Here is a 16,338-nt window from a genome sequence, read left to right on the forward strand (position 1 = left end):
CTGCAGGCCATCTTGTGACCACAAGGGAGTGGCCATCTTGTGCGAGGGCACGACCGTCAACTTGCATATTACTGCTTTATTATATTACTGCTTTATTATATAGGATAAAGAAAATGTAATTTTGCTGTTAACTCTACTTTTTTATTGAAAATGTTTTGTAACTTTTTGTAACTTTGCTTATATCCCACCACTGCCACCCAAAAAAAAAAAAAAATTTCTTATGAAGCCATTTACAAATTACATATTTAATTTAATAAAATACTTTAGACACAGAAAAAAAAATTAGCCTGGCCCTGACCGGTCTGGCTCAGTGGATAGAGCGTTGGCCTGTGGACTGAAGGATCCCGGGTTCGATTCTGGTCAAGGGCATGTACCTTGGTTGCGGACACATACCCAGTGGGGCGTGTGCAGGAGGCAGCTGATCGAAGTTTCTCTCTCATCAATGTTTCTAGCTCTCTATCCCTCTCCCTTCCTCTCTGTAAAAAAAAATCAATAAAATATATTTGGCTATATTTGGCCAAACATTTAATTCATTCACCCCTAACGCCTTGGCAGGGCCAGGCCAAATGATTTCTCGGGCCTTATATGGCCTACAGACCAGACATTCCCCACCCCTGCTCTATAGAATAGTGCCTATGTAAACAGTGTGTATTAACTGGATGTTTGATTATCCCTGATTTTAATATTTAACATTCACAGATTAATTTGAGATCAGGACACTAGTATATACACAATATAACTTTACACTAGTCAAACAGGAGAAAAAAAAGGTTAGCAGTGTAGTGACTTTTACTGCATGTTTTCTGTCCTCTATGTATAGAGTCATGTTTCTTTATATATATTTTATTGATTTTTTTATAGAGAGGGAGGGAGAGAGATAGAGGGTTAGAAACATCAATGAGAGAGAAATATCGACCAGCTGCCTCCTGTACACCCCCTACTGGGGATGTGCACGCAACCTAGGTACATACCCTTAACCGGAATCGAACCTGGGACCCTTCAGTCCACAGGCCGACGCTCTATCCACTGAGCCAAACCGGTTTGGCCTAGAGTCATGTTTCTTAATATCCAGAATGTTTTAAAATAAGAAAGTTTGTAACTCTACCAGGGTTCTTTGACAGCAGTCTCTCCTTTTTTGAGGTACACAGTTTTCTTATAACACCTTTACTCCTATCACGAGTATATTGTTATATTGTAAAATACCCTTTCTATCTCTTATTTAAGCATTTTATTCAACTTCTTGATTCTTTGTCATGTCACCACCCCTCCTTTCCTTCTCTCTTTTTGTGACCTTTAATCTCACAACCTTAGTGACGTTTGGGGCCATTACTCCTTTATTAATTTTACTCATTAATATCAAATGAAGACAGCACTGATCAATCATATCAAGAATGTAACTATTCTGACCCTAGAATCAGCTGGTTCCAGGACTTTTCTGGCCACTGAAGCCTTAAAAGGTCCTGAGATAACAAGTACAGTTGGAACAAGATGCAAAATGATGCGCCCTAAGACATGAGATTATTTGTCATCACTCAAACTGTGTTACTGTATTTACTAGTAATCAGTACCTTTGCTCACGCTATGCTCTCTCTGGAATGGCATTTCTGTCTCTGCCTAGAGATATTCTGCTCTTCCAGCAAAGCCTAGTTCACGTGTAATCTTCTCTGTGAAGCTTTCATCACCATCTTATGCAGTATCATTGTTCATATTGTCAAAATCTGTATGGTTTCAGACCCAGGTTTGTCTGGTTCCTCAGCATCTCGATCTTTTTACTAAAAGTAACACCCTAAGCATCTTACTTTTTACTTGAGTTCCTTCAGGAAAGCATGGAAAATTTGTGTATTAGAGAAAGCTTCCTCAGATCTTATCCTAAAAGAGGAAAATAAAGGATTGAGTACCTTTAAACTTGTTTGCTTATTTGTTTTTATTGATTTCAGAGAGAGGAGGGGAGAGAGATAGAAACCTGGGCATGTACTCTGACCGGGAATCGAACCGTGACCTTCTGGTTCTTTGGTCAACATTCAACCGCTGAGCCACACTGGTTGGGCCATATTTAAATTCAATTTTTAACAGACATTACTAAACTGGTGTATGATATCCATAAATTGAACAAGAATTCCTGATGCCTTTCATGTGATAAAACAGGTTCTCTGTGAATATACAAGATAACTAAATAGGGATGGACTAAGGCTCCACTTAATATCAACATGAAAACTCAATACAAAACTTGAGGTTATATGACAACAAAGAATTACCCTCATGAAGTTATCTTTTTCTTCTGTATTAATGAAAAGATGGAAGGACATGGCCACACCTAAGATATAGGTTGAAGATTGTCTTTAATACTATATGAAGTACTTTCACATGTGATCCTGAAAAGGTATGAATTCCACAAACCTAATGGAAGTGGAGAAAAGGAAGTAACCTGAGGATGTAGAAGGAACTAGTGTAATCCAAGGTACTGCTTTTTATTTTATTTTTTAGAATACATTTAATTTATTTATTTTTGTTAATCTTCACCTGAGGATATTTTTCTTTTTTTTCTTTTTTATATTTTATTGATTTTTTTTACAGAGAGAAAGGGAGAGAGACAGAGAGTTAGAAACATCGATGAGAGAGAAACATCAATCAGCTGCCTCCTGCACACCCTTCACCGGGGATGTGCCCGCAACCCAGGCACATGCCCCTGACCGGAATCGAACCTGGGACCCTTCAGTCCGCAGGCCAACGCTCCATCCACTGAGCCAAACCGGTTTCGGCACCTGAGGATATTTTTCCATTGATTTTAGAGAGAGTGGAGGCAAGAGACAGAGAAACAGCGATGTGAGAGAGACAGATTGATTGGTTGCCTCCCACATAGCCTGCAACTGAGGTATGTGCCCTTGACAAGGGCTGCCTATTATACCATATCCCTAAACTTTTTTCCTGAAAAGAATAGGAAATAAAGGATATCAGAAAAAAAAAAAATTCCACACATTCCTGTCACCTTAATAAGACAGAAAAAATTTTTAGGGATTTTCTTGCAAGCAGTTTACAATATGCTCAATGAACATCATGTTAACCATTTTGAAAATTTCAATTAGAAACATTCAGAAATTTAGCTTTAAGCAGGTAGTATATTCACATCTAAAACCAGTACTATAAAAACTCATTTGCATAAAAATATACATAGTACTCTGAAGAATCCACAAACATAACAGAAGCATGCCACAGCGTGGCCTCACCTTCCACAGTGACCTCAATTTCAGGAACTTTTGAATTACTCCCAGGGCTTCGTGGTCTTTTTGGGGACTGCAGGGCTGTCAAGTAAGCACATGATTATTTTTGCATATTGTAAGAAAAACAGAAGGGGATGCTTTATAAGAGCGGAGTATTAAAATTCATACAGTTTGGCTCTTTTCAAAGAAACCTGAAGAATTAAACTGGTAGTGTTATCCTCCACATGAGTCTCAACAAAGCTGTGGAAACATGAACGGAGGATTGCAAACATGAAATTTTAAATGAATGTTTGAAAAACAAAAGGTCCATTAAATAAAATACCTTAAAAATATTGGTCAATGATTCAGTATGATTTAGGTAATGTTGAAAAACAATGTTTTAATGCACTGAAGTATAATAAAGAGTATATATAATCTCTTACCTTTAGTGTTTATTTTACTAGCCATTCCAGGAGGCAAGTAGGAAATAACTAGTTCAGGTCTGGAGAAAAAACAAAGAAACATTACAATAACCAGTATAATAATATTGGTCTTCACAGTTAGTAAAAATGATCATGACCAATATTTTTAATAAAGGTGATCACAGGATCATTCTGCAATGCAACAATAATGTCTACTTTACTGAACCTAAAAAACTCACTTTTCCTTCCCACAACTATCTACTAAATGATTTTAGGAAAAATAAATAGCTTCTTTCATGAAAACAAAAATTAACACTAGTTTCTGCAGCTACTAAAATTATGCAGACAAGTAATAAGGAACTTAATCATTGAGATTCAGTTGCCCTTAAGTTTAACAAGGGATAAGAGAGAAGATAAAAATGAACATTTTCATCCTCCATGCAAATATTCAGCCATATTAAGAGAGAGTTGTTTCTAACCAACTTGAATATCACCACTGTGAGGCAGGTGTTGTAATTCTTTTTGTACTAATGAAGAAAATGAAGTATAAGTTAAAGAACTTGCAAAGGCAATGGACAATGCCAGGACTGTAGCTCAGAGCTATGCTTTTCCATCCTGGATGCCAAAGGCTTAGCTGTCACATGGAGCTAGAAAATAATTTAAATAGAAATAATAACTTTATCATAATTCCAGAAATGACTACATTGGCAAATAGAACTTACTTTTTAACAACAAACTTGATTTTATTACTGCCACGAACAATCCTTTCAAGTCGTGGAATTCCAAACCAGGTAGGGCTTCGGAAGGGAATTCCTTCTGGCAAGCCTTCTACATAAAGGAACTCAGGATTTGATTCAAACACAGGGTATGGTACTTTTACTGCTTCTGTGAGTCCAAGAGCTTGAGCTGAAATCGGGAAAACAAACAAACAAATATATGGAAGATAAAATTTTATAATCTTTTATTTTTGTCTGACAGCATTCTTTTTTTCATGTTTTATCTTTTCAAGAGGTGTAATTGACATATAACATCATATTAGTTTCCAGTGTAAAATATAACAATACAGTATTTGTACATATTGCAAAATAATTACCACAATTAACCCAGTAAACATCTGGACATTCTCAAATATGTTATGCAAAAGTTCCCTACAATCTAATAATAACCATTCAATAGGAAGGCTTAGTATATTGTGCAAAACTGAAGAACAAGCCTAAAAAATAAGTACTTTTAAGATGAACATTTTAACACTTCATATCAAAGGGACAGTTATATTTCTAGTCAAAATTATCTCTGTGCTCTGACAGAATGAACTATAGCACATACCCAGACTTTGTATGTCACCTAGATGCAAGTTTGCTGTTTAAAAAATAAGTTGCATATGATGTATCTAAGCATAACTCAAGTTAGAGATCAGAGGTCGAGTAAATAAGATTCCAGATATAGGACACAAACGTCAATACCAGGTATTAAAAGGACGATGGGACCGCCCAGGGAACACTGCTATCTCTCCCACTCCCTACTTTCTTCTCCATGACAGACACCCCCAGTCAACGGAAACACCTGCTGAGCCTCCTCAGAATCCCTCTCCAGACAGCGCTCCAGGAAACTGCTGTCAACAGCTCTACGCTGAAACATGGTGAAACCTAGTGGCCATTCGGTGTTAGCCAGCTTAGAAGTACAGCAGAGGAACTGAGACTTAGCCCAACTCCTCCCTTGCTCTCCCATTTTGACATATGAGAAAATTGAATCCAAGAAAAATAAATTGTTCAGTTTGAATAGTGAATTTAGTAGCAGAAATAAACCAAAACCCATTTTCTGGGACTGTCCTTCTTTAGGTCATGAACTGATATAATTCATTCACAACACTGCCTTTCATTTGTTTTTCAGTTAAGACATAATCACTGAGTTTTACTTACCAAATTTCAAATTAAAAATCTCTTCCACTTGCTTCCGTAGCTTGGTAATTCTGACATTCCAATCTTCTTTGACTACGAAGCAAAAATGAAACTAATTAATAATGCTCCTTATTGGTTCTGACACAAAATTAGATTGAATGCTGTTCTTTCCAGTGATGCTCTTTTTAAAAAATTGAGATGTGATTGACATGTAATATATTAGTTTTAGGTGTATAACCCAGGGATACTCTTAATTCAATTTTATTTAAGAATAAAAACACTGGATCTTAAGGAAATAATGATTTCCTGCCCTAGCCAGTTTGGCTCAGTGGACAAAGTGTTGGCCTCAGACTGAAGGGTTCCAGGTTTGATTCTGGTCAAGGGCATGTATGTGGGTTGCAACTAATCAATATGTCTCTCTCACGTTGATGTGTCTCTCTGTCTCTACCCCTCCCTTCCACTCTCTCTAAAAATCAATAGAAAAATATCCTTGGGTGAGGATTAACAACAAACAAACAAAAAAGAAAGAAAAAAAGGAATGATTTCCTGCACTTGTCAAATATCAAAAGAACTGAGAGAGACAGGGTTCAAATTTAAGTTCACATTGAAAACAAAGAACTTGTTCATGTTCAGCCCAGCCGGCGTGACGCAGTGGTTGAGTGTCAACCCATGACTCAAGAAGTAGCTGGTTTGATTCCTGGATGTGGCATGTGCCCATGTTTTGGGCTCAGTCCCTGGTGGGGGTGGCTGATCAATGATGATCTCTCTCATCAATGTTTTTATCTCTCTATCCCTTCCCCTTCCTCTCCCTCTCTCTAAATAATAAAAACATACGTGAAAAACAACAACACAGAACTTGTTCATAAGAGTGCTCTAAATGAGTGTTTTGTGTGTTTTTTAATCCTCACCCAAGTATATGTTTTTAATTATTTGAGAGAGAGAGGAAGGGGGAGAAACAGAAACACAGATGTGGGAGAGAAACATCTATCAGTTGCCTCCCATATACACCCAATTGGGGATCAAACCCACAGCCTGGGTATGTGCCCTGACCAGGAATGGAACCCATAATATTTTGATGTACAGGACGGTGTTCCAACCAACTGAGCCACCAGCCAGGGCTAGATAAGTGGTTTTCAAACATTCCTCCTTGGAGTCACATCAGAGAATCCTGTGGGGATTGGGAAGGCCTATACCAGGTTCAACCAACAACTTCACTTGCAATTGCTTTCCATACAGGCATTCCTTGTTTTATTGAACAGGTATGTGCCTAGAAACCCACACAAAGCAAACTTCACTAATCACAGCAAGAAATAAATGGTAAAGAAATGGAAATAAATGGCAGAAATAAATGTTAAAGAGATTTGAGGGTTGCCACTCAACACTACTCACATCTACAATGGGTTATTTCCTTAACCCTTATTTACAAGACAAACATTCCCTTTTAAATGTAATGTAAAAATAAAGAAAAATATGTCATTAAAAAGACGTGCAGGATGTCACTCACTGGGACAGATAATCAGGACTTGTCTGACAAAATTAAGTGTGAATGTCATTGTGTTTACTGACAAAGGCAGTAGGAGATGTTGGAGAGGTTCCGAAAATATTGCTAAAAGTTGGTGGCCTCAAAAAGTCTCTTAATATTTCTTTACCTTTACTATACAAGATCATTAGAAGTTTTGCTTTAAAAGAAAACTAGCATCTCAAGGATTTAGCATGGTAGTGTAACCATTCAGCCAGAGTAACTCTGGTATAAACCAAATCTGAATTATTACTATAAAGATATCTAGCCTCTCCTTCTACAAGGTAAAGAGCTTCTGTTAACTTGTTGCTCAGACACCCCTTCTGTCTCACCTCATCCTACACTTCCTTTTCTGGTTTTACAAAAGATCTCTGAACTACTCCTCAGAAGAGCCAAGTAATACCACCCCATTCTTCCCATTCAAAGCTCAATTGCCTGGCTAGCTCCACAACTTTCTCACAGTTGACGTATTATCTTTTATCAGATTGAAGGTGAAGTACACCTACAGTGTATTTAGGCATACAACTGTTACCTAATCCCAGGTCATGCCAAGAATTAAAAAAGACATTGCTGATGGCAATAGTGACTAACAAAACTTTTGTTGTATAGTCTAAACTTGAGTTGGCCCGGCAAAAGACTAATAATGACTGGCTCACTAGAACACCAACTTAACATTTTGTTGGGATGAAGAATGATAACCTTTAATTCTTTCTAAAATCTATGACTAATAGGAGGCCAAATGTTGTTAATGATTCAGAGAATCGGTTCTTTTGATAACAGGACTTGAATTATCTATGCTAGGAGACAGCAGATCAAGTACTGATGAAAATGCTATTACTCACTCCTTGGAGTGACATCTATGGTGCCGGTATATCCTTTCAATGATGCATGTTTAACATTCTCAGTTTGCAGTCAATATTAAGCAGTGATCATATTAATCACAAACTTGAATTTGAGGTCTGTCTTGAGAAATGAAAGGTCATTCATAGACTTCCAGCATATTCTGGCTAATCAATATTAAAGCTCTACCTTTGGGAATACTTTTTTTTTTTAATATATATATTACTTCCCTTAGCAAAATCTGTGTCATCTCCAATCTTCAATTCATCATCAATACATTGTTTCCTGCCTAAATCAAAAATGCATGCTGAGGCAGTTGCTGTGCTGATTCTGATGCTCAACCTGCAGGATTCCTGGCACAGGATAATTTTGTTTCCCTAGTTCAGTATGTCTCAACCAGTTTTCATGCCATGATTAACACAACATTATACAACCTATTTGGCATACTGGCTGACCTTCACCAGTTGCTCCAGGTACCCTAAGAGTTGAAAGATGAGTATTTTAGTATAGAAAATAATTCCATCTTGTATAATAGTTCATTTACCTTAGTATTTACAAGAATGGTTAACTACACACACAGAAACAGCCATTGGTTCTTGGCAACAAAGTCCCTAAGATTGTAAAAGATATACAAGTTGTGGTCACTTTTCTGACACTCTGCAATGGAAAACAAAAAGATGACAAAGAGCCCAGGCAGCATGGTTCAGTGGTTAAGCACAGACCTATGAACCAGGTCACCAGTTGATTCCCAGTCAGGGCATATACCCGGGTTGCAGGCTTGATCCCATGTAGGGAGTTCAGAAGGCAGCTGATCAGTGATTCTCATCATTGATATTTCTCTCTCTCTCTCCCTTTTCCCTTTCTCCCTGAAATCAATACAAAAACACATTTTAAAAAAAGATGGAAAATAAAAGCAGACTTATAGCTTAAATAAAGAAAATAAACCATTCACATAATTAAAACTGAGACTTCATATATCTTTCTATTGGCCAGTGCAATTGCTGGAATTACAGTATTTGTCTTCTGAAAAATAGGGTATAGCCCTGTTCAGTGTGGATCAGTTGAAGCAACGTCCTGTACACCAAAAAGTGGCGGGTGTGATCCCCAGTTGGGGTCCATTTGGGAGGCAAGTGATCTATGTTTCTCTCTCACATTGATGTTTCTTTCTTTCTCTTTCTTCTGTCTTTTCTTTTCCCTCCCTCCCTGCCTCTCCCCTCCCTCACTCCTTCCCTCTATCTCCTACCCACCCCGCCCCACCCCTTCCCCTCTCTAAAATCAATAAAAAGCATATCTCAGGTGAGGGAAGGAAAAAAGATGAAAAAACAGGGTTTGTATAAATAAAGATTAAAGTTTAAATCTGCATAGTCTGCAACATTTGCCACATCTGACAACTGAGCACTTAAAACATGGCACGTTGAATTGAGATAAGAGTATAAAATACACATGGGCATTTCAAATAGAATAACCTACCCTATATCATACAAGGCTAATATACAAATTGACCGATTGGCAGAATGACAGGTTGCTATGACACACACTGACCACCAGGAGACAAATGCTCAACACAGAAGCTGCACCCTGGTGGTCAGTGCGCTCCCACTGGGGGAGCGCCACTCAGCCAAAAGCCAGGTTCATGGCTGGCAAGCACAGCAGGGGTGGCAGGAGCCTCTCCCGCCTCCACAGCAGCGCTAAGGATGTCTGACTGATGGCTTAGGCCTGCCCCCCAGGAGAAGCGGGCCTAAGCTGTCAGTCGGACATCCCCCGAGGGCTCCCGGACTGCAAATTTCGTGCACTGGGCCTTTAGTAAACATATGAAATAAAAAATGCAAATTCCTTTTCCATGTATATTTTATATTGATTAGGTTAAAACAGGTTTGTTTACTAGAAAATGTAAAATGACATATGTGGCTTGCATTTGTGACACACATTTTATTTCTACTGAACACCACTGGTCCAAATTCAAAGCTAAAATTCTCTAAAACTGCTTATGTTCATATTGATAAATCAAGTAGTGTCTGTACTGAAATTCCTCAAAATATATTTTTGAAGAAAGAAGAGGAATTCCATTGCTTTAAAATGTTTTTTAAAAGCTTAAAAATAATTCATCTAATAAGGTTTTATCCCTTCAATTTATTTATTTATTGATTTTAAGAGAGAGAGAGACAAAGGAAAGAGAGGGAGAGGAAGAGGGAGAGAGATCAATTTATTGTTCCACTTATTTATGCATTCATTGGTTGCTTCTTGTATGTTCCTGACCAGGGATCAAACCTGCAACCTTGACGTATCAAGACAACACTTTAACCAACTGAGCTATCTGGCCAGGGCTTCATAAGCTTTTAAAAAAGAAATTCACTATTATTTTACCTGGTGTATTCGTTCTTGGCTGAGTAACTTCAGTAGTACTGTGAGTCAGAAGTTCTGGTCTGTAAAAATAAGTTGACATTAGTAACAGAGCATTTAGGAATGCCTTACAGGCCTTCTCCACACATATGTGCAGGGCCACTGGTTTTCAATATGGTTCATTCTGCCTTCTTGTGCAATGAAAAGTACCATTCTGGTGACTCCAGATTATTTTGAAAACTAGGGGCCCGGTGCACGAAATTCGTGCACTGGGTGTCGGGGGTGGAGTGGGGGGGAGTGTCCCTCAGCCCAGCCTGCCCCCTCTCACATACTGGGAGCCCTCAGGCGTTGACCCCCATCACCCTCCAATCGCAGGATCGGCCCCTTGCCCAGGCCTGACGCCTCTGACAGAGGTGTCAGGCCTGGGCAGGGGACCCTCATTTCCCCCTATCACTGGTTCTGCCCCCAGCCCAGGCCTGAGGCCTCTGGCCCAGGTGTCAGGCTTGGGCAGGGGACCCCCAGACCCCTCCGATTGCTGGCTCTGCCCCTTGCCCAGGCCTGATGCCTCGGCCAGAGGCGTAGACCCCCATCACCCTCCGATCTCCTGATCGGCCCCTTGCCCAGGCCTGATGCCTCCGCCAGAGGTGTCAGGCTTGGACAGGGGACTCCCATCTTCCCCCGATCACTGGCTCTGGCCCCCACCCAGGCCTGAGGCCTCTGGCCCAGGAATCATGCCTGGGCAGGGGACCCCCATCTCCCTCTGATCGCTTGCTCTACCCCCCGCCCAAGCCTGACCCAGGCTTCAGGCCTGGGCAAGGGGACCATCATATCCCCCCAATCCCCGGCTCCGCCCCCCACCCAGGCCTGATGCCTCGGCCAGAGGAGTTGACCCTCATCACCCTCCGATCACCAATCACCGGATCGGCCCCTTGACCAGGCCTGAGGCCTCTGGCCGAGGCGTCCGGCCCCGGGCAGCGGGGACCCGCAGCTGCAGCGGCCCCGCGATCGTGGGCTCCGCTTTAGGCCCAGGCAAGGGACCCCTAGCTCCCGGGACTGCCAGCTTCAACCGTGCCCAGCTCCCATCACTGGCTCCACCCCTACTTCCTGCTATCACTGGCCAGGGTGGCAAAGGCGCCTGATTCTCTGATCATGGCTGGGGGGCAGGGCAAAGGCGGCCCCAGGGCCGCCTTTGCCCTGCCCCCCAGCTCTTAGCTCCCCCCCTTGGTTTCTGATCACTGTCAGTGGCAGGGGGCTTCTTCCTGCTTTCCCTTTCGCCTCCCTGCATTGTGCCTACATATGCAAATTAACCGCCATCTTGTTGGGAGTTAACTGCCAATCTTAGTTGGCAGTTAATTTGCATATAGCCCTGATTAGCCAATGAAAAGGGTATCGTCGTACGCCAATTACCATTTTTCTCTTTTATTAGACAGGATAGCAATTTTAACAGATTCAGGTGGAACTACCTGAATGTCCTGAAATGCATTTTAAGCTTAAATGTACAAAACCTTTCCCTCCAACCAGCTCAACCTTCTTTTTTTAAATCCCGAATGAACTATATCACAATATAGCTAGAAATATCTAGCTATATCATCCTAAAGTTGCCTCTCCCTTATACAATTAGTCCCAACAAACATACACAAATGCACAACCCCCAAACAGTAATAAGCAAGTAATAGAGTCTTCATCCACCACAATTCTTCCGTATTAAAAACAGGCCTTCTGTTTACACTCCCTGCTCCCAAATTACCCATTCTGCTATCCTTCAAACCCAAGCCAAAACAGCATTTCTAAAATGTAAATCCAAATTATTTTAAGGGGAATCAGCTTTAAAATTGTTTAATCACTCCACTGATTGTATAAGACATAAGGCCTTCCCTCCACTTGGCTGCCTCAATCTGTCTTTCACTCAGTGCACACAAGGCATCTCAACCCACTCCGCACAGAATGGAGTGGTTAGGTAAACATTAAAGTACATTCGATACTTCTTGCCCCCACTTACATTATTTCCTTTATTTGAAACACCTTTTCTCCAATCTCTATGTACAACTGACCAATCCACATGCTACCCCTAGTCTTCTCCCCCAAAGTGCTTAGTAATACTTTATTGAATTTATGTCTGTAATAAGTCATCTGAACTGTCATACCCAATTTTGTACATCTGGTACCTGGCACTAAATAAACATTTGCTCCATAAATGAATCTAAATGTAACACCTTAATTCTGAAAACTAGAATTAGTCCAACTGAGAAGCGAACAAAAAGTCATCCATTTTCATTAAATTAATATTTAAGACAACATTAAATTTATTTCTGTAGATTATAATCTTACCTTTTAATAACAAATTTAATTCGATTGCCCACTTGAATAATTTTTTCAAGCCTTGGGATTCCATACCATGAAGGACTTCTAAAAGGAATGTTTTCTGGTAGTCCTTCCACATAGAGATCATTAGGATGTGCCTCAAATTTCTGGTAAGGTACAGCCTTAGCTTCAGCGCTCCCCAAGGCTTCAGCTTTACAAAAGAAAAACAATTCAGGAGACTAAGTTCCTGCTGCAATCATATTTTGGTACAATCCAAATCAGTGTACATGTCAATGTTTTAGAAAGCCAAGTACACTCTGGAAACAATACACTAACCACGAAATAGACTTAAAGCAGCAATTGCAGGTATAAAGGGCCGCTGATCAAGGGTAACTTGTGATGGACTTAAATGTTTCCTGATTCTAAGACCATCTTAATAACATTAAGATCTTATTATAAAAAACTTTTCTGTATCTTTTGAAAGAAATAAAAAAAGAAAACTATGACACAATAAAGAGTGTCTGGGAGTTTGTTACACTATTCTCTCCCTTTGGTACAGGTTTAGAACGTTTCATAATAAATATGTATTTGGAAACAATAGGGAAAAACTAGAAGTGAGTCATATTTATTGTATTTACTTTGTTAAAGCAAAATTTGGGGAAATTATTCTCTAATATACTTTAGCTGGGGGAAAAATTAGACTTACCAAATTTTTTGCAGAAAAGCTGATCTACCATCTTTCGTAATTTAGTAATTCTGGCATACCACTCTTCCTTTACTGTCAGAATAAAAAGTATACAAATTTCCTCAATTTGATGCCATTAATATAATTATGAAATAGGCAATATCATTTTGCTATTCTGACTAAAATTATTCCTATGATTTCAGAATGTGTTTATTAAAACAGTACTAACACTGAATAAAAAGAGTAAGAATAAAACAATTGACAAAATGGAAATTTATAATTTAAGATAATTTTACATAGGTAATAGGTGTTCTAAAGTGTCATAATTAAAGATAGAAAATAATACAATTCAGTTTATTCAGAAACAGCTAGCAGATTTATGCAATGATAAATTTAGGCATTTAAGACTACTCGCAAGCATTCCACTACACAAACTCTAAGTGATGCAAATTGTATTTTTAAAACTTTTTAAAAAAAAATATGTTTTTATTGCCTGGCTGGCATGGCTCAGTGGGTGACCATCGACCTATGAACCAGGAGATCATGGTTCAATTCCCAATCAGAGCACATGCCTGGGTTGCAGGCTCGATCCCCAGCAGGCATGCAGGAGGCAGCCGGTCGATGATTCTCTCTCATCATTGATGTTTCTATCTCTCTCTCCCTCTCTGAAAGATTTTTAGAGAGAGAGGAAGGGAGAGGGATAAAGAGACAGAAACACATATGAGAAATATCATCGATCAGCTACCCCCTTTACAGTCCCTACTGGGGATCGAGTCAGCAACCTGGGCATGTGTCCTGACTGGAAATCAAACTGGTGACCTCTTGGTTCACGGGTTGAAGTTCAACCACTGAACCACACTGGCTGGGCTTAAATTTTTATTTATTGATTTGAGAGAGAGAGAGACAGACAGAGAGGGAGAAAGAGACATTGATTTGTTGTTCCACTTATTTATGCATTCATTGGTTGATTCTTGTATGTGCCCTGACTAGGGATCAAACCTTGGTGTATCTGGATGATGCTCTAACCAACTGCACTACCCGGCCAGGGCTCAAATTTTATTTTATATACCCATCCCAGTCTACTCTCTTGCAAAAGCAAGCAAGAGAACAAATCACGATTGTATTTCCTTCAAAACACAACTAACAAACAACTGATAATACTGTTGCCTATATGCTTTAGTATATCTTTTTATGTCCTAGGTATAATGATGAATGATTATTTAATTGGCTAATGTATACTTGGGTAATAAATTGTTCAATAGCCCTAGCTGGATTGACTCAGTGGATAGAGCGTCAGCATGTGGACTGAAGGGTCCCAAATTCCGGCTGGGGGCACATGCCTGGGTTGCAGGCTCAATCCCCAGTAGGGGACATACAGGAGGCAGCCCATCAATGATTCTCTCTCATCATTGATGTTTTTATCTCTCTCTCCCTCTTCTTTCCTCTCTGAAATCAATAAAGAGATATATTTAAAAAAAAAAAAAAAAGGAATGTATAACTCCAGGAAATGGAAGAAACTAATATTAAAAAAATAAAAATTGTTCAATACTTTATCCCAGATAATGTTTGCATCTCAAAAGAACAGATATGCTTCTTTTAGTCTACTCAAAAATATGATGCTGATTTGTACTTATTTATAATGGGTTACTATGAAGAAAACGAGTTTATTGTTCTAGAGAGTATTGGAAATATTTTGACATTGTATATTTCTTTTTTTTAATTAATATACTAGTGGCCTGGTGCACAGATTCATGCACATTGAAAGGAAATTAATTAGAAGAAATATTTTAATATCGTTATTCACCCTTTCTCTATAATAGAAGTGTCAGAGATGAAAGAAAATGGGTAAAATGTATATGAAAATAATATATAAATTGATTAATAAAGAAACAAGAACAACATCAAGTAAATTTTCCATCAGTTGGTTTTTCATCGGAGAAATTTAGTGATAGGCAAAATTGACATGTGACAGTCATTCCACCACAAATATGTTCGTTAACTGCATCCTCATTTATTTCATTTTCACTATGAAGGCAGTTCCTACCAGTACCGATAGTACTTGTTGATGACTGTTCTTCAGACATTCTGTTGACAACACCGGCTTTTTTTGGCTTCAGAGGTACGTTCTGCCAATAGTTGGTCTTCTGATACACTCTGTCAACATTGTCACTTTCTTTCAGCGTCATAAGTACGTTGTGCCAATAGTTGTTCTTTAGAGATATTTTGTCGACAACGCCGGCTTCTTTCAGCATCAGAGATACGTTGTTCCAATAGTTCGTCTTCAGACATATTCTGTCGACAATGTCACTTTCAGCATCAGAGATATGTTGTTCCAATAGTTCGTCTTCAGACATATTCTGTCGACAATGTCACTTTCAGCATCAGAGATACGTTGTGCCAATAGTTGTTCTTCAGACATATTCTGTTGACAACACCAGCTTCTTTTGGCTTCAGAGGTATGTTGTGCCAATAGTTGGTCTTCAGACATACTGTCGACGATGCCACTTTCTTTCAGCTTCAGAATGTCAACAAAAACAACCAAATTCACAATCGACAATGACAGATCAAAACACGCATGTGATTGGCGCCAGCGAGAGCTTTATATGTATTGTGCATGTGCGAGTCAGTGTTTATTTTTAAATTGCCAGTGCACGTCCTACGTACCAGCTGGCTGGTCAGTCAGTTGGGCAGTTAGTCACTTAGCCTTTAAATATATAGACTAGAGGCCCAGTGCACAGATTCGTGAACACTGAAAGGAAATTAATTAGAAGGTGGCCGGTGGGGCGAGATGGGCTGGACATGTCCTGGAGCCATCTTCCCGCGGTCCCTCCCCAGCAGCCGCACCTGGGGCGCGCCAGGGCTCGAAGGGCGTCCGTGGAGTGAGCAGGGTCCCTCTAGCAGGTGGGGTTCCTCAGCCTGGCCTGAGGGACTCAGGCTGAAACCGGCAGTCTGACATCCCCCAAGGGGTCCTGGCGTGCAAGAGGGCACTCTGCAAAGTTGCTGTTGCTCGGCAGCTTCTGGGTTGAGCACCTGCCCCCTGGTGGTCAGTGCGCGTCATAATTACTGGTCGGAGTGTCTGCCCCCTGGTGGTCAGTGCGTGTCATAATTACTGGTCGGCATGTCTGCCCCCTGGTGG

At 39.9% G+C, this 16,338-nt stretch overlaps 1 protein-coding gene across 7 annotated transcripts in view; it reads right to left on the reverse strand.

The window, feature by feature from the left end:
• GTF2I (general transcription factor IIi) overlaps positions 1–16,338 on the reverse strand; it is a 128,226-nt gene that overhangs the window by 15,509 nt on the left and 96,379 nt on the right. For all 7 annotated transcript variants that reach the window (XM_059693424.1, XM_059693423.1, XM_059693428.1 and 4 more), the window contains 7 exons: positions 13,224–13,295; positions 12,545–12,728; positions 10,241–10,299; positions 5,539–5,610; positions 4,342–4,525; positions 3,641–3,699; positions 3,225–3,299 (listed from right to left, as the gene is read on the reverse strand). In XM_059693424.1, coding sequence (XP_059549407.1) covers positions 3,225–3,299; positions 3,641–3,699; positions 4,342–4,525; positions 5,539–5,610; positions 10,241–10,299; positions 12,545–12,728; positions 13,224–13,295 — 705 coding nt within the window. The remainder of the gene's footprint in view (positions 1–3,224; positions 3,300–3,640; positions 3,700–4,341; positions 4,526–5,538; positions 5,611–10,240; positions 10,300–12,544; positions 12,729–13,223; positions 13,296–16,338) is intronic.

Source organism: Myotis daubentonii, chromosome 4 (assembly GCF_963259705.1).
Source record: "Myotis daubentonii chromosome 4, mMyoDau2.1, whole genome shotgun sequence".
Classification (NCBI taxonomy): domain Eukaryota; kingdom Metazoa; phylum Chordata; class Mammalia; order Chiroptera; family Vespertilionidae; genus Myotis; species Myotis daubentonii.